The sequence below is a fragment of the Lipotes vexillifer genome, unplaced genomic scaffold, assembly GCF_000442215.2.
Source record: "Lipotes vexillifer unplaced genomic scaffold, Lipotes_vexillifer_v1.1 scaffold496, whole genome shotgun sequence".
NCBI lineage: Eukaryota > Metazoa > Chordata > Mammalia > Artiodactyla > Lipotidae > Lipotes > Lipotes vexillifer.
The window spans coordinates 2,714,941-2,739,012 of NW_006786690.1; the positions used below are offsets into that span (position 1 = coordinate 2,714,941).

General features: G+C 38.1%; 1 protein-coding gene across 1 annotated transcript in view; it reads right to left on the bottom strand.

Moving 5' to 3' along the window:
• The window catches only part of CLIC4 (CLIC family member 4), an 83,845-nt gene that overhangs the window by 11,851 nt on the left and 47,922 nt on the right, over positions 1 to 24,072 (bottom strand). Inside the window, exons 3-4 of the mRNA XM_007459149.1 lie at positions 12,200 to 12,325; positions 4,383 to 4,489 (exon numbers count right to left, since the gene is read on the bottom strand). Coding sequence (XP_007459211.1) covers positions 4,383 to 4,489; positions 12,200 to 12,325 — 233 coding nt within the window. The remainder of the gene's footprint in view (positions 1 to 4,382; positions 4,490 to 12,199; positions 12,326 to 24,072) is intronic.

Genomic DNA, 24,072 nt, shown 5'->3' on the forward strand with positions numbered 1-24,072 from the left:
TGGACTAAAATTCAGAAGCTAGCAGAACATTACAATTACTGCTCTATAATTTTGGACGTAGCAAAGTACCTGCAATGAAGTTGAACTGCTGTACTCGACCAGAGTGTTAGTGATTTTTCATAGTTAAGAATGTCAGAAAAAAAAACAAAAAAGAATGTCAGAGTAAAGGGTATATTAATGAAAACAAACAATGCTGAATTAGTTTGATACAAATTTTATGTATCAAACTAAGGAATGGACAACAAAACAAAGAAAAACGAGGTAGCAAAGTTTTAAAGACAAACCATCACAAAGGAATGTGAAATTGCTTAAAATAAAGAAAATGTCAAGATTAACCACTAGAAGGCAGTAGCAGTCCATCAAAAAGTAGCTCCTTTTTTTTTTTAGCTCCTTTTTTTTTTTAACATCTTTATTGGAGTATAATTGCTTTACAATGGTGTGTTGGTTTCTGCTTTATAACAAAGTGAATCAGTTATACATATACATATGTTCCCATATCTCTTCCCTCTTGCTAGCTCCTTGTCTTTTGTAATTAAAAAGTAGCACTATTATTCTCTAATACCCCTACTATAGTAATGCCGTATCTCTAAGGAGGTATTTCAAAGGTTCTCAAAAAAATTACTAAGTACCCCAGAGGCCATACAATCAGTTTTTAAATTAACTGTGAAAATCAAAATATTAACACATATTCTCTCTCTCATACACAGACACACACAAACACACCAGGGTCAGAAGTGTGGGGAAATGAATACTTTCACATTAGTGGGAATAAAAACTATTATAGTCTTTGGAGAACAAAACCTTTTGACCTATTTGAAATCTAGCACAAGGACACTGGCAGCACAGTTTGTCATAATAAAAAACTTGAGGCAATCTAAATGTCTATCAGTAAGGAAATAGTTAACTAAAAATCCATATTATGGAATATTAAGCAGCATTTCTAAAAATTGAGGTAGATCTACATTTTGATATGAAAGTATTTCTACCATATAGTACATGATAAATATAACTGAAGAATGTATATATATATATACATAAATACACATTTAAGTACAATGTGTGCATAGAAAAAAAGAAGGATACATACTAACTGCTGGGGAAGAGTTTATATGATATGACTAAGAAGGGGCACTGAAATTTTAGTAATTTCTGTACTATTTTAACTTCTTCAAAAAGCATGCATTATTCTACTACTTGTATAATTTGAATGAGTAAAAGCGCAAGGCAAAAAGCATTAAATGTAACAAGACAGTTACTGTTGTGGAAAAACAATATAATTTACAGTGAAGAAAAAAATTATGAGCACTTACATGGACAAAACTATATTTTAAAGCTACTGCTAGTTTTAATAAAAGGGTAATCTTACACAAGCAATTTTTAAATGCCAGGTAACACATCAGTGGAAAACAGGGAGAGGTAATAAGTATTTAAACATGATTAAATACCCAACACAGTTTCATTGCTACAATGATGAACAACCATCCTCTGATTCCACACACTTTTCCGGAAAGAGACAGAAACAGAAAGACGGATGGAGAGAGGGAGGCAAGTAGGGAGGGAGAATAAATCTTGAATAAAAAGGAACTAATCAGAATCTAAAGATTCCTTGCCTCCATTTAAAAGTGGGAATTGGGGGGCTTCCCTGGTGGCGCAGTGGTTGAGAGTCCGCCTGCCGATGCAGGGGACACGGGTTCGTGCCCCGGTCTGGGAGGATCCCACATGCCGTGGAGCGGCTGGGCCCGTGAGCCATGGCCGTTGAGCCTGCTCGTCCGGAGCCTGTGCTCCACAATGGGAGAGGCCACAACAGTGAGAGGCCCACATACGGCAAAAAAAAAAAAAAGTGGGAATTGGGACATTATGAAATATGCCTCGGAGGCTATAATGGCAGATTTCATCACTGCTAAATTCACTGATCTCTTAAGAATATTATGAACATCAACAGACTAATAAATTATCTATTAGTTACATTTGGGAGCTTAATAAGTTATATAAATGAATGAAATCACAGAACTGAAAAAAACTTAGGAGATCTGGGACAGGTCATAATGAACCCATCCCATAAAAGGAATTACCCATTAATTTCTCTTTTAATGCTTCAAAAAAAACAAGCTGTTACTCCCAATCACCTCAGACATGTTACCGAAAGAATTATATGTTTTATCTATCTATCTATCTACCTATGTTTCCTTTTATTTATTTTTTTCTTTAAATCATATTTGCTTACTTTGTACCCCAATATAGGCATTGGCCCTTCTCTTTCACTTTCACTAGCCCAATTGCTATAGCATCTAGGCATCTAATCCCTTACTTAGATAGAATTAGCTCTTAAAAGGTCTTAAAATCGTCCAAACACATTGGATTTTGTAAAACATTTAATAGGTTTTTAAAACTAATCAAAGGCTTGCCTACTCTGATTTACCATGTAAAATGACAAATCCATCTTCATGTAAGTTGTTTATTGTTTGGGGGAATTAGGAGGTGGATGACTAAGGCTTATTTAAGGCATTTAATTGCACTAAACAGACAGATAAGAGACCTGCAACAAATATACATAAGGGAGACCCGTTAAGCTCCAAAGTGATCTGGAATACTGTTTTCTAAAGTCCCAAGGCAGTGACAGGCCACTGTGGGAGGAAGTTTCTTGGTAACTGGAATTCTTATTTACCAATAGGTAATTTAATGTAAAAAGCCTTCTAAATTCTGCACTGTGTAATCCATTATGTTGTTTTTCTTACTGGTTACAGCATTCTAAGGACAGTAAGTGTAGGTGGCTACTTAAGACAGTAACAAATTGATAGGAAAAAATAGAATACAAAGTTATACTCAAATGAGTCACTTTCTCCCCTATTCTCTATCCCCATCCCATCCCTCAAAGCAATTGGTTTTGTTGGGTTTTTTTAAGCAAACACATTTTATTTCCCTCTCCTCCCCACCAAGTGTCAAAATAAATTCAACCACCCTCTAGTTTCCAAAAGCCACACAGAGAAATAAAAACATTATGACTTTAACTAAGAGAGTTCAAAGAACTATGCAGCAAGAGCATCTGGGTGTAAAAAGAACAGTCACCTGCAGGAAGGAGGGTAGAACAGAAAAGACACTGTCTGTGGATAGGAGGGGCTCCAGTATAACTGTTTACCTAGTATATAAAATTCTCAGACAGAAACAGTAGTCAGAAAGAAAAGCCAATTACTAAGGAAAATTGCTCCCAAACTAAGGCAGCTACTGAAACACATTTAATAAGCCAGGCCTGAGCACTAAGGTTTTCCCTTTTTTCCCTTCGCTATAGAAAAAATAAAAGCCTGAATAGCTTGGAAATCTACCCACTGAAATAACATAAGGAAATCAGCAAATGTTTCAATTTTTTAAAAATGTTTATTTTTGCTTAACCAGCACTGATATTTTTTCCCCTTTGGTATTCTTGCTCATTTGCTGCCATAAACTCTACCCAAAGAAACCCACCCAAGCTACCAAAGAGTCTAAAATTATGATGGATTACAGTGTCTTCAGGAGTTGGCTCTTTGGTTATTATTGTTACTTTTAATTAAACACTAATGCTCTCTCTATATAGTTTTCCCCAGGGAGAACAATGCTTAACACCCTAAAGAAAAGAAAAGGAGAAATGACTGAATGGTGTCATTAAGACAAGGTTCATTAAATAGGACCTCTTTCTAAGAGGCTTCCCTTTACTATATGTAAGTTTGGTAAATGAAATAATAAGACAGTGTCTTTTAATAAATAAAAGAAGGAAGTTGCATCTGTACTACCTAAACAATTCTCACCATGAAAATATGACTTGAAACTAAAATTTTAATTTTAGGATATGGAGAAATTTGGAAGGCTGGTGAGTCCAAACCTCTCTTAAAGCAACTCCAAAAACTGCTCTTAAGGGTAATTAGCACAAAAATCCACCCAGGCTGACTTCAGGTTGCTGGCACAGATAATAAACAAAGATTTGGAAACACTTTAAATTGCACTGCATCCACCTATTCCAACCTCCTCAACCACCCAGGCCACTGTTCCTGAGGCCGTAGTTTTCTGTATAGCTCCCTTAGTGGTAACTTCTCAGAAGAATATGAGAACAAATTTATTCAATAAACATTTTATCACACATCTACTTTATGCTAGGCACGGTCCCACTAGCAAGAAACAGAGAAAAAAGCAACTTAAGGACTTATCCTGGTTTATCCTCAAATCTCTGATCAACTCTGAAAGCCAGTTTTTGATACTTATGGGAATGTCTGGCCTCCAAAGTAATCATTTATAATCACTGTCATAATAGGGATTTTTGGTCTTTGTTCCTATTTTTGTTTTGTTTTGGGGTATTTTTGCGGGGAGGGGGGAATGGTTCTACAGTGCTAATTCAATCATTTGGGTTTTTTTACCTTCATTAGCCTCTGGCCTTGAATTCTTGATATATGCAGAGAATTTGGCAAAGATGTCCATTCCAGCAGTATTTGATTCTGGGTGTTTTGGTGAAAGCTTTAAGTACCTAAATGAAAAATGTAATAACGGATTATAGATCCTCCGAAGATACATTAGCATAAATTCTCTCAATCAAACCATTGTGCTAGCAGTTACTAGACATCTTTTAACAGTTATTACTCTAAGAAATGCCATCATCTGTTTTCCATGATATTTTTAAGATGTGTTTTTTCCTTAGGAAACAAAGTTCTACACAGTGTTTTTGTTCACATATTAATATTCTTGGCAACCAAAGCTCATCCACACTCCACCTCCACTTTATAAATTAGAATGCTGGGGAAACAGTCTACTTGTTCAGAGACTTGTGCCAAGCCCATGGGCGTCTTAGAAAGAGAACTCTAGAGCAGAGCTGTCCAAGAGAATGTTCTGTGATGATGGAAATATTATACATTTGAATTGTCCAAGATGGTAGCCATTAGTGACTTGTGGTTATCTGAATATGAATTTAAATTAATCATAATAAAGTTAAAATTCATTTCCTCAGTTACACTAGCCACATTTCAACTGTAGACCTTTCTCAAATAGGAATGCCAAACAGACAGATCTTTGGTATGCCACACACTGAGCCAGCCATGTAAAGCAGTACCACAGAACCGTGACAGTAGGAAGAGTCTAAGCTGCCCAAGCGTAGATTAAGGACAAAAACAGCAGGAGGCCGATCACTCACTTTCCTACACTCAGGATTTTCCAAAACCTCCCATATATTAAATATTGTAAGGGTGACAATGAGCAACAGAAAAATAAGACATCAGGAATTTTGCTAACAAGTGCTCTGTTGTGTTGTTACAAAGTCTTTCTGCTTTGAGAAAAGACATTCATGACACAACAGCTTTTTTAAAAAAATACACACAAATGTGTATTTCATATACTTAAATTTTCAAACACACATACCCAATGTTTATTTCTTCCTCAAATTGGAAAATACATGTGAAAAAGCCCAATCCTTTACTTCTCCCTTCCGCAGAGCTTGTATCAGCTCCAGGAAGTCAGGACTAGAGAAGTCTAGACTCTTGAGCACCACTTTAGGGAAGACTCATCAGCTTAAAAGCCCTGCAGAACGGCCTGGGGGCCGGTAAGACTACGGAAAAAATCTTACATTGAACTAGTTTAGATTTATTCATATATTTTAAGATGCTGTCTTATTACTTTTCTTTAAATTAAAAATGAAAGTGAGGTATTTTTAGAAAAAAATTTGTTCAGTTGTAAGCTGTAGTTTCAGGTTAGTTTTTATATTCGTATCTTTTATGTTTGCCATTTTAAATTCAAGAAAAGATATATCTTCTAAATTAGACATAGTACTTATATTGGTAAGGAGAATATAAAATATCTATTGAATACCAACATGCTCAAGTTATTTTCCTGTTTAATATTTATAAGCTTAAAGAGTTCTTCATAATTAGAAATAAAATTAAGTACATAACAAGCTTTTCAGTGAATGATTATAGTAAATTTCACCTGTGTGTGTATGTATGTGTATATTATATATATATGTGTATGTGTGTATATATATGTATTTTTTTTCCTGCTAACTATAGAAAACTTTACCTTCTCTCTCTTTTTATTTTCCCTGCCTGAGCTGAAACAGTTAATTCCAGCTTCAACATTCCTGAATTTCCCTTGACTATGAAAACAACCAGCCTCTAATTTAAATGTTTCCACCGCTTATAATACAGTAGCTTCACTGACTCATTCCAAACAAAAAACAGTGCAAGGAACAAAATATACTGAAGTGCCTCTTCAATATATCTATGACTTCCTCTAGCCAAGTTTCCAAATTTACTCTTCTTTTCCCCAACCAATATTTAGCAGTATCAACTTTTTCTAATAAAGTTAACTTCATAATTCTCATAATAACTTATAGAAAAGTAGGCTTGAATTACAGATTATTTATATATTCATTATTCATGCATACATTCATTTATTCTAATTATTAAGTATCTACCATGTGTCAGGAATTGTACTAAGTACTGGGGTTGCAATGATCAACACACAGAAGCATGCTTACTAGAGATCTGTTTTAATGAACAGGTAAAAATTAAAGACTTGCAATCAGCATATCCTTTATTCATATGGAAATAGATGCTGTTACAATTCTTAAGAAAAAGTGTTCTCTAAAGCAGGTTAAACATGTCCTATTCTCCTCCTCCAAGACAATTAAATTTGTACTATTAATTTGATGCATACAATACTATAGTTACAAGAGACCACTCACCTCAATCTCTCATTTTGCCTAAAAGGAAATTATATTCCAGAAAGCTTACATATTTGGCCCCCAAATCACTGGACTAGTTAAAAGTATTGTCAAACTGAAACTCACATCTCCTGTCCCCAGGTCCAGTGTTGTTTTGTTTTTGTTTTATTAAAGATCAAGTTCTAAAAGATAAATCAAACGCTAAACTGGCAGGTCCAAAATCAGCTGTCAACTTTTTTTTGCATTCCCCCCAAACACTGGATTTTAATAATTCATTATTAGTAGTTTTAGCAAACTGCTTGATAAAGCAATACTTTTCAATTATTATGAGCATTCACTTAAACATTTAACAAAAGGAAGGCAAATAATTAATAAAAGGCTATGTGTCAACAACAGAATAGACATGCCCATCCAGGGTATTTAGACTTTCAGATCAGTCCTTTATCACATCCTGTATTACATCACTGACTATTATTAATGGTAGACTAGCTAAGAATACTTCCATCCTTTAAGAAAGATCTCAAACATTTTCTCCTTCCTTGTGTTAATGTAAGAATAAAGTGTGGTCATACAGTCTATTAAATTATCCCTGTAAACTCAAGTTTCGTTATATTTCTCTTTAAAAAAAAAAAAAGGTGGGCTTCCCTGGTGGCGCAGTGGTTGAGAGCCTGCCTGCCAATGCAGGGGACACAGGTTTGTGTCCCGGTCCGGGAAGATCCCACATGCCGCGGAGCGGCTGGGCCTGTGAGCCATGGCCGCTGAGCCTGTGCATCCGGAGCCTGTGCTCCGCAACGGGAGAGGCCACAACAGTGAGAGGCCCATGTACCACAAAAAAAAAAAAAAAAAAAAAAAAAAAAAAACGCTTAACGGTTTATAGAACTCTTCTCCAAAATTATCTAGCTTCCTCTATCCTTTTATCAGTAAGTTAGCCAAGTATACAAGCCTGCTTCAGTTAAAAACCCAAATTTCAAAGTTTTTTTGAAAGCTGTTTTTGGGCAAAGTAGTTCCTTCTTTCAAGCAAGGGAAACTGAAAAAAATATCCCCATAAGAGAAGACAGATAGTTTCTTCTTTAAAACCTATAGTTACCTAAACCGGCAAAAGTTCCTTGGTTTTATCTTTTCATTAGTCTCTAAATTCTAAACAACTCTAGAATAGACAGTTGCCTGTATTTGTATTTGTCATGATTAAATCAGAAATGCTCACATAAAAACCCCTCTGTTCTCAGTATCATCAAATGCCAAAAACATGTTATTAGAAATGCTAGATTCTAGTCCACCAGCTTGTACAACTCTTCTGCCTTTTGTCCTCATCCTATCTGGAAACAAGAAGGCTTACAATCAGTGTGAGTAGGGTCAGCTAAAGACCTGAAGACCTCCTTATCCTACAGAGAAAAGGCAGACAGCCCCTGGCTGCCCTATAACAGAAGAAAGGAAGAAGAATGTATGTGGTGGTCCCAGAAACACTTCCTCCTCTCATCCTCTAGAAGCAATTCTGCATGACAGAGAATTTGCTGTTTGATCCGCATTTCACATTATGTGTTACAGAGCCCACTAAGGGCAAGGTACTCCCAATCCAAACATGCTGTCCCGATGCATATAAATAAAAACTCAACAGAAGTTAAACCTCACCTACTTTTAAAAAAGGATTCATTAAATTAAGTTTGAAAACCACCTTCAGTCCCACTTGGTCATCACAGTAAAACAAACTACCTTTGCTTTCTATATTACCCTTCCTCTAAACTTGAGCTAGCCTTCAATTTTGTACTCACTAAAGCACAATTACAATTAAAGACTCACATTTTACCTTTTATAAAAGTCAAACATAGGTTTTTGTTTTTACTTGGCTTTGAAAGTAAGTATGCCAGCTCTGCCACCATGAACTGTGAAATCTTGGACAAATTATTTGGATTACTTATCTTCAGTTTTTTCATAAAGTCTTTGAGAGAATTGAGATAATCCACAAAATAATCCACAATGCACAGTGCATGGCACATAATTAGCACTTGAATGTTAGTTAATAATAGCAGAGGCATTAGTAACATCAAAAATACTCCCTTCTATATAAAGTAAAATTTTAAACTTTATTTAGAAACTCTTCAGCATATAAACTTCAACATAAAAACAAGGAAAATTAACCACAGAGAGAATTTAGTGGATTATGAACCCTTTATAACAGAAAGATCTCCAAGTTTTAAATTAAATTATTTAAACTGAAAGAAAAGATCATTCCTGGTTAGAGTATCTCTATGAATATGCCCAAATGAAATGAAGCTAAATTTTCTATATATGAAAAGCAAAATGAGGGAATTCCCTGGCAGTCCAGTGGTTAGGACTCCACGCTCTCAATGCCAAAGGCCTGGGTTCAGTCCCTGGCTGGGAAACTAAGATCCCACAAGCCACATGGCACAGCCAAAAAAATAAAGAAAACAAAAAAAAGCAATGTGAAAATGTTTATTTTCAAGGTCCAATTCAAAAAGCTATGGTGTCTTACAGAGTACTGGATGCCAAAAAAATGAATATTTGGATATTAGTTCTACTACTTCTGTTAATATTTATTCCCTCTGAGAAAAATAAGAAAGAATAATGAAAATTATTTTTGTTGCTGTTATTGCTGCTATTGTTGAAGAAAAAGGCTAGAAGAGAATATGAGAAAATGCCCATTTTACTGAAATGGTATATAATGTTATCAGCATACTGATTTCAAAAACGTAAATATCCTTGGAAGGATTTACACAACAAACATTTTAGACAATGCTTTAAAACAACATACAGCTTCCTTCACAGAGAATGAATGTCATTCAAACTGTTTCTCTATATATTTTTTTATTATTATTATTTTTTTTTGCGGTACGCGGGCCTCTCAATGTTGTGGCCTCTCCCGTTGCGGAGCACAGGCTCCAGACGTGCAGGCTTAGCAGCCATGGCTCACGGGCCCAGCCACTCCGCGACATGTGGGATCGTCTCGGACCAGGGCATGAACCCGTGTCCCCTGCATCGGCAGGCAGACTCTCAACCACTGCTCCACCAGGGAAGCCCTGTTTCTCTATTTATAATTTAATGTTGATACAATGATCTACAGTTATGAGAGGAAGATCACTTCCATTAGTGTCTGAGGATAAGATGGCAAATATGGAGCTTTCCTTAGAGCTGACAGACTTTAAGAATAAAAAGGGTAAAATATACATAAAAAGAGTAAAAGAGATCCAGTAAGTTCTATGATGCAAAACAATATCTGAAAAGTTATTTCTACTAAGCTGAATGCATGTTCATAATAGTTCCTCACTTATGTGTATACAGCTTCAATTTATATTTTTACAAGGATCCCAGTTTCAATTTATCATTATTCTAACTATATACATGGCCTGGAGGAAAAGACAAATATGGTTTTATTAATGTTGGTCTAGAGAAACTTTACAAGGGATGGAAGGAAGGTTAGGACTCCTGGACAGTAGAGATAAAAAAGTTTTGAGGCTTACATATGGCTGAGTCACTTCACTGTACAGTAGAAACTAGCACAACATTGTGAAGCAACTACACCCCAAAAAATAAAAATTAAAAAAAAAGAAGTTTGAGGGTCTTAGAAAGACAGGAAGGAAGGCAGAGAATAAGCTTTAGAATACACAATTAAGAAAATGAATTTTGGGGCTTCCCTGGTGGCGCAGTGGTTGAGAATCTGCCTGCTAATGCAGGGGACACGGGTTCGAGCCCTGGTCTGGGAAGATCCCACATGCCGTGGAGCAACTAGGCCCGTGAGCCACAACTACTGAGCCTGCGCGTCTGGAGCCCGTGCTCCGCAAAAAAAGAGGCCGCGATAGTGAGAGGCCCGCGCACCGCGATGAAGAGTGGCCCCCGCTTGCCACAACTAGAGAAAGCCCTCGCACAGAAACGAAGACCCAACACAGCAAAAATAAATTAATTAATTAAAAACAAAAGTACCAATGCCACCGTGGATGTGAGGATTAAATTAGTCAATGCTTTAAAAAAATAAAAGAAAATGAATTTTAAGCTTAGTATAAGATTGCTAAACAGAGGGCAATTCTGTTCACAATTAAAGATGGGCTAGTTGTAGACAGAGGTGTCATTATTCATATGTCTCCTGGCAGCCTTCCTGCCTACCATCCCCAACCCTGCATGCTATGCTCCAGCCACAGCTTTAGGTCCCCCCAAAAAACCCTATTTATTCAAAACTATTTTTCTGCTTGGAACGTCTGTCATCCCTTCACTCACCTGCTAAAGGCCACATTTTTTTTTTCAATTAAAGCTCAGTTCAAGTGTTATCTCTTTCTATAAAGCCTTTTCTGATTCTACTCACTCTCCCACAGCACCACTATCTCTTCATACATATTTGACTGCACTTCTTGAGAGCAGGAACTATCTTATTAACTATTATATCCATAGGGCTTTGTTGCCCAGTAACCATTTGCAGGATAAACTAATGAATGAAGGAATGAATAATGATTAACTATTATTTTAGAACTCTCTGACCCATTAATCCCAATTCAGGGAAATTTATCTGTATATATGGAACGTGAAAAACAACTAACAAGAAAAGGTTTTGGGCCAGAAGAAACATTCCAGTTTTCAGGATATAATGTAACTGGAAAAGCCTAAAAGAAACCAATGATGCTTTGAACCTATGCCAAGATTACATTATGACGAATAGTTGCCATTTAGGTAACTGTCATTACAGTACATCTATTCCTCAACTACACCTCACAATACAGTAAATAGTTGAGTACTTTAAACTCATTAACCATGTGGGCTAATAGGCAAGACTGGGGGATCCAGAATACCTCAAAGAAATACATAAATAAAAATGGAATCCCAGGGACACAATCTAAAAAGTTAATTCCCAGGGCTTCCCTGGTGGCGCAGTGGTTGAGTGTCCGCCTGCCGATGCAGGGGACACGGGTTCGTGCCCTGGTCTGGGAGGATCCCACATGCCGCGGAGCGGCTGGGCCCGTGAGCCATGGCCGCTGAGCCTGCGCGTCCGGAGCCTGTGCTCCACAGCGGGAGAGGCCACAGCAGTGAGAGGCCCGCATACTGCAAAAAAAAAAAAAAAAAAAAAAGTGAATTCCCTTGGTAACTTCAGAAAGTTACCTTTAAAATGGCCTGATAGGAAATCTCCCAGCAACCTGTACCACACTCCTGCTTAGATATTCTGGCTGGGTTCAGTTTGAACCTGTATTTCCCCATCTTTTCTTCTCCCTAAACTTCTCTCTCATTTTGGGACCTCAAATAACCAGTCTTTCCTGACCTATCTCATGTGTCCCAAACCTACTTTCACCAGGTATTCTATAGCTTAATCAGATTCCTACCTTTCTTAGTGTGGCTTACTGGCCTACCTGGCAGCCAATTCTGTCATCTGTGTAGCATTGTAATGTATGAAGAGAAGTGCTAGTCATTCCAACTTAATGCTGTGACAATTTAACTCAAGTACAATCAGGAGAAATGTCTCTAACAGCCAGATAAGACAAACTTTAAAGAGATGGCAATATTTCCATGCATATTTTCTTCAATACTCACTTGGGGGGGCATAGGACTTCTTCAAGAAATTCTTCAATCTTATTTACATCCGTTTTGACCTCATTGTTGAAAGTTATAAATGGTGGGTGGGTCCCCGGAGCCAAGTTCTGCAGGTCTGCAGGCTTCCTGTTAGACAAAACAGTGGTCAAAATCAGGTCATTTTTTACTCTAACTGAGAAGCAACAATACTTTACATTCTCAGAGTGATTCTAAATTTTAAAATATATAAAAAGAATAAGAAATAGTATTTTTTCCACTAAGTATAACAGCCACAATAGTACTCTAGTAAGAAGCAAACATCCACAAAGCACATAATTTAGGATAAAAAAATTTCAAGTCTTTGATTTTAACCCAAGACAAAGTTCTTCATTCTCATTCCAAATGTAACTGAGGTACTTATTAGAAATGCAGGTGGAATGAGGGGAAGAAGACTTGGGAAGGTCAGTCTCTAGTCTCAACTCTGGCACCAACGCACTGTGTAAAGACGGGCAAACTGTAACTTCTCTACTTCTCTAGGCCTTCCTTTTCTTTTCTTTTTTCTAATAAGGAAGAAGAGCAGCTGATTCCTACAGTCCTTTTCCGTAAGATTTCAAATTCAGATGCTCCTTCTCCATTTTCCTACAAGTCCAGGCTTAACAATGAAAAAGACAACTATCTAATATCAAAATTACTTCAATATATAAAAAATAGCATAAGCAAAGGTAAAAGGCAACATAGAATGGAAAAAAATATGATAGTAAATAAGAAGGATTTTGTCCAAATTCATCAAAAATTCAAGTAGGTATGGGTGAAAATAAATTGATAAGCAATAGGTAAGTGAACACATGGAAAAATGCCCAAGAACCCAATCATCAAAGAAATTCAAAATTAAATAATGAAGAAATTTTCCTCCTACGAATTAGGAGAAACTGAAAATACACAGAACACTGATAAAAATGGTGAAACTGTATGCTACCCTATTAAAAAGCAAAATGGCTCACCTAAGCCTACCAATGAATCCTAGAGTCAATAACATGACAGATATGGTGTGCATCCTAATGATAAAATATGAGGCATACATCACCACCTATGAAATATTCTTACCAAATAAGTCAAACCCGACGCTAAAATTAAGTCTCCTTGGGCAGCTGTCTCTAAAATTGTGATCTAGGGGACCCTTTCATCAGAAGGTCCATGAGGTCAAAACCATTCGCATAATACTGACATCATTTACCTTTTTCACTCTCATTCTCTCATGCCTGTATAGTGGAGTTTCCCATAGGCTACTTGATGTGTGTCATCACAAGGTAATATATACAGAAGCAGATATGAGAATCTGTCTTCTGTTAAGGCAGACATTAGATAGGTACAAAACTATAAAACAATGCCACTCTTCTCACTAATTTTGTTTTGGAAAATACAGATTTTTTTTTTTTTTCTGCATCAAATCAAGCTTTGAATTTTTTATTTTTAATATTTATTTATTTATCTTTTGGCTGTGTTGGGTCTTCGTTGCGGTGCACAGGCTTCTCACCGCGGTGGCCTCTCTTATTGCGGAGCACGGGCTCTAGGCACGCGGGCTCGGTAGTTGTGGCGCCCGGGCTTAGTTGCTCCGCGGCATGTGGGATCCTCCCGGACCAAGGCTCGAACCCGTGTCCCCTGCATTGGCAGGCGGATTCTTAACCACTGCGCCACCAGGGAAGCCCCAGATATTTATAATTCTTAAAAAACTTTGTGATAACAATGAGTTCATGATTGTTTTACTTAAATGAATTAGTAAATCTTTTAAATTTCTCAGTTTTAATTTCTAATATAGTAAAATCAATAATAACTGAAAGCTCTTTGAGGTCCTCAATAATTTAAGTGTATAAACGGGTCCTGGGGCCAAAAAGTTCATTTACAGGAAACACAAGGAGTTACAGAACAAAGTTAAATGATACCACAAGGAAGCAATCAGCCAACTCCAGAATTTGGGGCAGTCTACAGTTCAACTAATTAGATTTCTACCAGTCAATGGCATGGGGACAAAAAGCCACAAATGCAAGTTTGAAGGGATTGTTGTGGATTAAGAAAAATTTAAGAGACATAACAACCAAATATGAGTAGAATTTGTTTGAATCCGAATTTGAACAAACCAGCCAAAGATAAGATATTTTGGAGACAACTGGGGAAACTGGATTGTATACTGGGAACTAGATGTTATAATGGCATTGTGGATAGTTAAGGACCTGTCATTATTGTTTGGAGATGTACACTGAAATCAGTAGAGGTGAAATGACAGGATTCCTGGGCTATGCTTTAAAATATTTCAGGGGAAAAAAAGAAAAGAAAAGAAAGAACAAGCAGCAAAAAGGGGACAAAGCAACTGGGAGCAAAATCTTAACAGAACTGAAGTTATGGGGAAGTTTATTCTTTCTGTGTATATGTTTGAATACTTTCATAATTAAAAAGATGAACTTAAAAAACTTAAACTTAAAAAAATATTATAATATAATATATTGCTTCAAAGAACTTTTCCCCCTACTATAGACCTTCCTTCCTTCCATCCTTACCACAAATGCATGGAATTTGAATAAATAAAGGATATCTTTAAGTGTATCATGAAGGTGAAATACTTTGTCATTAAAAAGAATTTTTAAAATAGAGTGTACCCTAAAATCTATACTCAGCCCAGATTTTCAATTATGGTCTTATTTGTATCAATTCTCTCTCTTTCTACCTTTCTTTCCCTCCCATTGCCCTGCACACACCCCCTTGTCTCTCTCTCAATTTAGGTTTGGAAAGTGCCTCATCTATTACTACATTCCAATCAAATACATAAAGACTTATTAATTATCCAATTAGTCCAAATGTTCTAACTCAGATCCTCCCTCTACTCAAGTTCTAGAGCCTATCTCTTTCCCAAGCCAAAGAAAAATAAGACTATCAACTGCTACAAAAACCTAACCTCCGAAAGAGAACTTTTTAAAGTCAAAATCTCATTTGATTTTCAACTCTTGATTATTTTACTGAGCATTCCTTGGTTGGACAAGGTAAAGTTGAGCACAAAATAATTGGAATACATGAAACTTGAGTAAGTCTTCCAGATGCACATTTATTTAAATAATGAGGTATGCCTATAAGGATTCAGTAACTTTTATAAGTATTCAGCTCCAAGTCAGAACTAATCCTGTTCTGTTTTTCATTTCACTGTTTTTCTCTCCCCACCTCTGGCCATACCATGCGGCTTGCAGGATCTTAGTTCCCTGACAGGGGACTGAACCTGGGCCCTCAGCAAGGAAAGTGCGCAGTTCTAACCACTGGACTGCCAGGGAATTCCACATTTCATTGGTTTCTTTTTGTTATTCCTTCTTACTCATCATCTTAACCACCTGTTTTTTGATCACTAAAGGGTCCAGCATGCCCAAGACCACAGTCATCTCTAATCTTCAAGTCACCCACTCATGTTCTCACTCAGACTCACATTTGTTCCCACTTATAATTTACTTCCTACTCAACTCAGGAAGACCTTGTACATAATCAAGAGTCTAGAAATCCTAACAGTTTAGGGTTTATATTCAAATCCTAACACTTTAAAGTTTAAAAAGGTAGCACAGGGCTTCCCTGGTGGCGCAGTGGCTGAGAGTCCGCCTGCCGATGCAGGGGACACGGGTTCATGCCCCAGTCTGGAAAGATCCCACATGACGCAGAGCGGCTGGGCCTGTGAGCCATGGCCGCTGAGCCTGCGCGTCCGGAGCCTGTGCTCTGCAACGGGAGAGGCCACAACAGCGAGAGGCCCACGTACCGAAAAATAAAAAATAATAAATAAAAATAAAAATAAAAAGGTAGCACAAAGGTAAGCAAGAACAACAGTATCTCACCACAGCAAGTAGGGCTAATAAAACTCTATAAAGTACACAAGAGAAAGAGAATACACACATTTCCTATCAATGCCAGTGATGAATAAGAATGTTCTTTAATCTCATCATACACAAACTGTGATCACCTGGAAGACACTTTTCTCATTCCAAAGTTATAAAATATATTCACCAACATTTTTATGACTAACAAACAGTCCATTAATGCCTAAATATAAGGTAATAACTTTTTCATGAACAGGGTGGATTTAGGTAAGGGAGAAGAAAGAAATCAATGCTTTAAAATAACCCATAAGGGAGGGCAGCAAAATAAATAGCAGATATTACTTCTATAATAAATTATGACAGCTTTCAAGATCTCAAAACAAAAATATTTATTAGAGGAGGGATAAAGTTAGCATGGTAGAGAAGAAAGAACCAAAGACCGAATATAAAAGGACCTGGTTAAAGTCCCAAATTGAACGGTTCTGCCATTCACCAGCTATGTGACTACGTAAATCACAACCTCTTTGGGTCTAGATTTCCTCATTTGTACTATGGATATAAGACTGGCTCTGCCTGTAAAGATCAAATCAAATAATGGGTGTGACAGTGAACTAAACTTTATACAAAGTGATGAAATTGCAGTTTTAAACTCTATTTGAGTCTGATGGTTCAAAACTGGTTATCTAGTATTAACTGGTAATAAGAAACCTGATTAATATAGAGGTATGTAAGTAAAGTGAAACCAGGCATATGTTTACCAATTTTCCTTAATATTAATGACTAGCGAATAGTCTTTCTTGTTTCTGCTAAAAGGCTATAAAGATTTTTTTTTATAGATGATAAAACTATTTTCAGGATTAACTGTTGAGATAAAGCACAATCATGTTAGGTCCTTACTCCAAGTGAAAGTAAATTTGAGAAGAAACTTTAATGCCCCTAACAGATCAGTAGACGTCAAATAAATGGACAAGTTGTACGTATTGAAGTGACTCACTTAGAAGTTGTTATCAAGTCAGCACCAGATAGAATCTAAGATTCTTCAACTTCAAGTCCTCACTGGCACTCTAAGGTCTCAGGTGTTTCATCTGACCCACAAAGGCTCATTTTTACAGATGCTTTGCAGAAACTTAACATTTCAAGAACTGCAGTGTGAGAAAAATGAAACTGAATAAGCAATGGCTAAAATTTTCAGGGCATCTTTGGTTTTTTTCATAAAAGGTCTTCAATAAATATTCAAGAATTCATTCAAATTCATTCAAATGTTTCCCTTAAGTGATATCTAGGAAAAACAAAATGCATAGAATTCATGCCTTGAGATGAATATTCTCCAATATCTTGGGGTTTTTTTAGTTTCACCATTACTTACCAGAGTAAGTTTGTTCCTAGATGAAGAAAAGGAAATATATAGAGAAAAAACTAGGGGGGACCTTCAAAAGATGGCATAGGAGTGAGACGTGGAGATCACCTTCCTCCTGACAAATATATCAAAAATACTTCTACAAGTGGAACAACTCCTAAAGGACACCTACTGAACGCTAGCAGAAGACCTCAGACTTCCCAAAAGGCAAGAAAATACCCACGTACCTGGGTAGGGCAAAAAAAAAAGAAAAAACAGAGACAAAAGACTAGGGATGGGACCTGCACCTCTGGGACAGAACTGTGAAGGAGGAAAACTCTCCACACATTAGGAAGCCCCTTCACTGGTGGAAACAAGGGGTAGGCGGGGGGCGGGGAAGCTTTGAAGCCACGGAGGACAGCACAGCAACAGGGGTGCAGAGGGCAAAGCGGAGAGATTCCCGCACAGCGGATCGGTGCCGACCAGCTCTCACCAGCCTGCGAGGCTTGTCTGCTCACCCGCCGGGGCGGGTGGGGGCTGGGAGCTGAGGCTCGGGCTTCGGAGGTCGGATCCCAGGAAGAGGACTGGGGTTGGCTGCGTGAACACAGCCTGAAGGGGGCTACTGTGCCACAGCTAGCTGGGAGGCAGTCCGGGAAAAAGTCTGGACCTGCCGAAGAGGCAAGAGACCATTGTTTCGGGATGCGCAAGGAGAAGGGATTCCTTTCCCGTGTGCCCACAGTAGGCAGAGCACCACCTAAGTGAGCTCCAGAGATGGGTGCGAGCCATGGCTATCAGCTCAGACCCCTGAGACGGGCATGAAACACTAAGGCTGCCGCCACTGCCACCAAGAATCCTGTGTGCAAGCACAGGTCACTATCCACACCACAGCCCCCGGAGCCTGTGCAGCACGCCACTGCCAGGGTCCCATGATCCAGGCACAACTTCCCTGGGAGAACATACGGTGCCTCAGGCTGTTGCAACATCACGCCGGCCTCTGACGCCACAGGCTCGCCCTGCATTCCAATTATGACTACCGTACCCCTGGCATGAGTGAGCCAGAGCCGCCTAATAAGCCGCTGCTTTAACCCTCTCCTGTCTGGGCAGGGAACAGATGCCTGAGGGCAACCTACATGCAGAGGCGGGGCCAAAACCAAAGCTGAACCCCAGGAGCTGGGCAAACAAAGAGGAGAAAGGGAAATTTCTCCGTGCAGCCTCAGGAGCCGCAGATTAAATCCCCACAGTCAACCTGAGGTACCCTGCATCTGTGGAATACCTGAATGGACAACGAATCGTCCCAAAATTGAGGCGGTGGACTTTGGGAGCAACTGCAGACTTGGGGTTTGCTGTCTGTGACTGATTTGTTTCTGATATTTATGTTTATCTTAGTTTAGTTTTTAGCACTTGTTATCATTGGTGTATTTGTTTACTGGTTTGCTCGCTCTTTTTTTAAATTATTTTTTTATGTTAATAATTTATTTTTCTTTCTTTTTTTCTCCCTTTTCTTCTGGGCTGTGTGGCTGACAGGGTCTTGGTGCTCCGGCCTTGTATCAGGCCTGAGCCTCTGAGGTATGAGAGCCGACTTCAGGAAACTGGACCAACAGAAACCTCCTGGTCCCACGTAATATCAATCTGCGAGAGCTCTCCCAGAAATCTCCATCTCAATGCTAAGACCCAGCTCCACCCAACGGCCAGCAAGCTCCAGTGCTGGATGCCCCATGCCAAACAACTAGTAAGACAGGAACACAACCCTACCCCCTTAGCAGAGAGGCTGCCTAAAATCATACTAAGTTAACAGACACCTCAACACCAGACGCAGCCCTGCCCACCAGAGAGACAAGATCTAGCCCCACCCACCAGAACACAGGCACCAGTCCCCTCCACCAGGAAGCCTACACAAGCCACTGAAACAACCTCACCCACTGGGGGCAGACACCAAAAACAACGGGAACTACGAACCTGCAGCCTGCGACAAGGAGACCCCAAACAGAGTAAGTTAAACAAAATGAGAAGACAGAGAAATATGCAGCAGATGAAGGAGCAAGGTAAACACCCACCAGACCAAACAAATGAAGAGGAAATAGGCAGTCCACCTGAAAAAGAATTCAGAGTAATGATAGTAAAGATGATCCAAAATCTTGGAAGTAGAATGGAGAAAATACAAGAAACGTTTAACAAGGACCTAGAAGAACTAAAGAGCAAACAAACAATGATGAACAACACAATAAATGAAATTAAAATATCTCTAGAAAGAATCAATAGCAGAATAACTGAGGCGAAAGAACAATAAGTGACGTGGAAGATAAAATAGTGGAAATAACTACTGCAGAGCAGAATAAAGAAAAAAGAATGAAAAGAATTGAGGACAGTCTCAGAGACCTCCGGGATAACATTAAACGCACCAACATTCGAATTATAGGGGTCCCAGAAGAAGAAGAGAAAAAGAAAGGGACTGAGAAAATATGTGAAGAGATTATAGTTGAAAACTTCCCTAACATGGGAAAGGAAATAGTCAATCAAGTCCAGGAAGCACAGAGAGTCCCATACAGGATAAATCCAAGGAGAAACATGTGAAGACACATATTAATCAAACTATCAAAAATCAAATACAAAGAAAAAATATTGGGCTTCCCTGGTGGCGCAGTGGTTGAGAGTCTGCCTGTCGATGCAGGGGACATGGGTTCGTGCCCTGGTCTGGGAGGATCCGTTCGTGCCACGGAGCAACTGGGCCTGTGAGCCACAACTACTGAGCCTGCGCATCTGGAGCCTGTGCTCCGCAACGAGAGGCGGTGATAGTGAGAGGCCCGCGCACCGCGATGAAGAGTGGCCCCTGCTCGCCGCAACTGGAGAAAGCCCTCGCACAGAAACGAAGACCCAACACAGCCAAAAATAAATAAATAAATTTTTAAAAAGAAAAAATATTAAAAGCAGCAAGGGAAAAGCAACAAATAACATACAAGGGAATCCCCATAAGGTTAACACATGATCTTTCAGCAGAAACTCTATAAGCCAGAAGGGAGTGGCAGGACATATTTAAAATGATGAAAGGGAAAAACCTACAACCAAGATTACTCTACCCAGCAAGGATCTCATTCAGATTTGACAGAGAAATTAAAACCTTTACAGACAAGCAAAACTTAAGAGAATTCAACATCACCAAACTAGCTTTACAACAAATGCTGAAGGAACTTCTCTAGGCAGGAAACACAAGAGGAGAAAAAGACCTCCAAAAACAAACCCAAAACAATTAAGAAAATGGTAATAGGAACATACATATCGATAATTACCTTAAATGTAAATGGATTAAATGCTCCAACCAAAAGACATAGACTGGCTGAATGGATACAAAAATAAGACCTGTATTTATGCTGTCTACAAGAGACCCACTTCAGACCTAGGGACACATACAGACTGAAAGTGAGGGGATGGAAAAAGATATTCCATGCAAATGGAAATCAAAAGAAAGCTGGAGTAGCAATTCTCGTATCAGACAAAGTAGACTTTAAAATAAAGACTACTATAAGGGATCCATCCAAGAAGATTGCAAATATTTATGCACCCAACATAAAGGAGCACCTCAATACATAAGGCAAATGCTAACAGCCATAAAAGGGGAAATCAACAGCAACACAATAATAGGGGACTTTAACACCCCACTTTCACCAATGGACAGATCATCCAAAATGAAAATAAGGAAACACAAGCTTTAAATGACACATTAGACAAGATGGACTTAACTGATATTTATAGGACACTCCATCCAAAAACAACAGAATATACTTTCTTCTCAAGTGCTCATGGAACATTCTCCAGAATAGATCATATCTTGGGTCACAAATCAAGCCTTGGTAAATCTAATAAAACTGAAATCATATCAAGTATCTTTTCTGACCACAACGCTATGAGACTAGATATCAGTTATAGGAAAAAAACTGTAAAAAATTCAAACACATGGAGGCTAAACAATACACTACTAAATAACTAAGAGATCACTGAAGAAATCAAAGAGGAAATCAAAAAATACCTAGAAACAAATGACAATGAAAACATGACGACCCAAAACCTATAGGATGCAGCAAAAGCAGTTCTAAGAAGGACGTTTATAGCAATACAATCCTACCTCAAAAAACAAGAAACATCTCAAATAAACAACCTAAACTTACACTGAAAGCAATTAGAGAAAGAAGGACAAAAAAACCCCAAAGTTAGCAGAGGGAAAGAAATCATAAAGATCAAATCAGAAATAAATGAAAAAGAAATGGAGGAAACAATATCAAAGATCAATAAAACTAAAAACTGGTTCTTTGAGAAGATAAACAAAATTGATAAACCATTAGCCAGACTCATCCAGAAAAAAAGGGAGAAGACTCAAATGATCAGAATTAGAAATGAAAAAGAAGTAACAGCTGACACTACAGAAATACAAAGGATCATGAGAGATTACTACAAGCAGCTATATGCCAATAAAATGGACAACCTGGAAGAAATGGACAAATTCGTAGAAAAGCACAAGCTTCTAAGACTGAACCAGGAAGAAACAGAAAATATAAACAGACCAATCACAAGCAGTGAAATTGAAACTGTGATTAAAAATCTTCCAACAAACAAAAGCCCAGGACCAGATGGCTTCACAGGAGAATTCTATCAAACATATAGAGAAGAGCTAACATCTATCCTTCTCAAACTCTTCCAAAATATATAGCAGAGGGAGGAACACTCCCAAACTCATCCTACGAGGCCACCATCACCATGATACCAAAACCAGACAAAGAGATCATAAAAAAAGAAAACTAGAGGCCAATATCACTGATGAACATAGATGCAAAAATCCTCAACAAAATACTAGCAAACAGAATCCAACAGCACATTAAAAGGATCATACACCACGATCAAGTGGGGTTTATCCTAGGAATGCAAGGACGCATTAATATACACAAATCAATCAATGTGATACACCATATTAACAAATTGAAGGATAAAAACCATATGATAATCTCAATAGATGCAGAAAAAGCTTTCAGCAAAATTCAACACCCATTTATGATAAAAACTCTCCAGAAAGTGGGCATAGAGGAAAGCTACCTCAACATAATATAGGCCATATATGACAAACCCACAGCCAACATCGTTCTCAATGGTGAAAAACTGAAACCATTTCCACTAAGATTAGGAACAAGACAAGGTTGCTTACTCTCACCGCTATTATACAACATAGTTTTGAAAGTTTTAGCCACAGCAGTCAGAGAAGAAAAAGAAATAAAAGGAAACCAAATCAGAAAAGAAGAATTAAAACTGTCACTGTTTGCAGATGACATGATACTATACACAAAGAAACCTAAAGATGCTACCAGAAAACTACTAGAGCTAATAAATGAATCTGGTAAAGTAGCAAGATACAAAATTATTGCACAGAAATCTCTTGCATTCCTATACACTAATGACGAAAAATCTGAAAGAGAAATTAAGGAAACACTCCCATTTACCATTGCAACAAAAAGAATAAAATACCTAGGGATAAACCTACCTAAGGAGACAAAAGACCTGTATGCAGAAAACTATAAGACAATGATGAAAGAAATTAAAGATGATATAACAGATGGAGAGATATACCATGTTCTTGGATTGGAATAATCAACATTGTGAAAATGACTATACTACGAAAAGCAATCTACAGATTCAATGCAATCCCTATCAAACTAGCAATGGCATTTTTCACAGAACTAGAACAAAAAATTTCACAATTTGTATGGAAACACAAAAGACCCCGAATAGCCAAAGCAATCTTGAGAAAGAAAAACGGAGCTGGAGGCATCAGGCTCCCTGACTTCAGACTATACTACAAAGCTACAGTAATCAAGACAATACGGTGCTGACACAAAAACAGAAATACAAATCAATGGAATGGGATAGAAAGCCCAGACATAAACCCACACACATATGGTCACCTTACTTTTGATAAAGGAGGCAAGAATATACAATGGAGAAAAGACAGCCTCTTCAATAAGTGGTGTTGAGAAAACTGGACAGCTACATGTGAAAGAATGAAATTAGAACACTCCCTAACACCATACACAAAAATAAACTCAAAATGGATTAAAGACCTAAATGTAAGGCCAGACACTATCAAACTCTTAGAGGAAAACATAGGCAGAACACTCTATGACATAAATCACAGCAAAATCCTTTTTGACCCACCTCCTAGAGAAATGGAAATAAAAACAAAACTAAACAAATGGGACCTAATGAAACTTAAAAGCTTTTGCAGAGCAAAGGAAACCAGAAACAAGAAGAAAATAGGAGAAAATATTTGCAAACGAAGTAACTGACAAAGGATTAATCTCCAAAATATATAAGCAGCTCATGCAGCTCAATTTCAAAAAAACAAACAACCCAACCCAAAAATGGGCAGAAGACCTAAACAGACATTTCTCTGTCGAAGATATACAGATTGCCAACAAACACATGAAAGGATGTTCAACATCACTTATCATTAGAGAAATGCAAATCAAAACTACAATGATGGGGCTTCCGTGGTGGCGCAGTGGTTGAGAGTCCGCCTGCCAATGCAGAGGACACGGGTTCGTGCCCCGGGCTGGGAAGATCCCACATGCCGCAGAGCAGCTGGGCCCGTGAGCCATGGCCACCGAGCCTGCGTGTCCGGAGCCTGTGCTCTGCAACGGGAGAGGCCATAACAGTGAGAGGCCCGCGTACCACAAAAA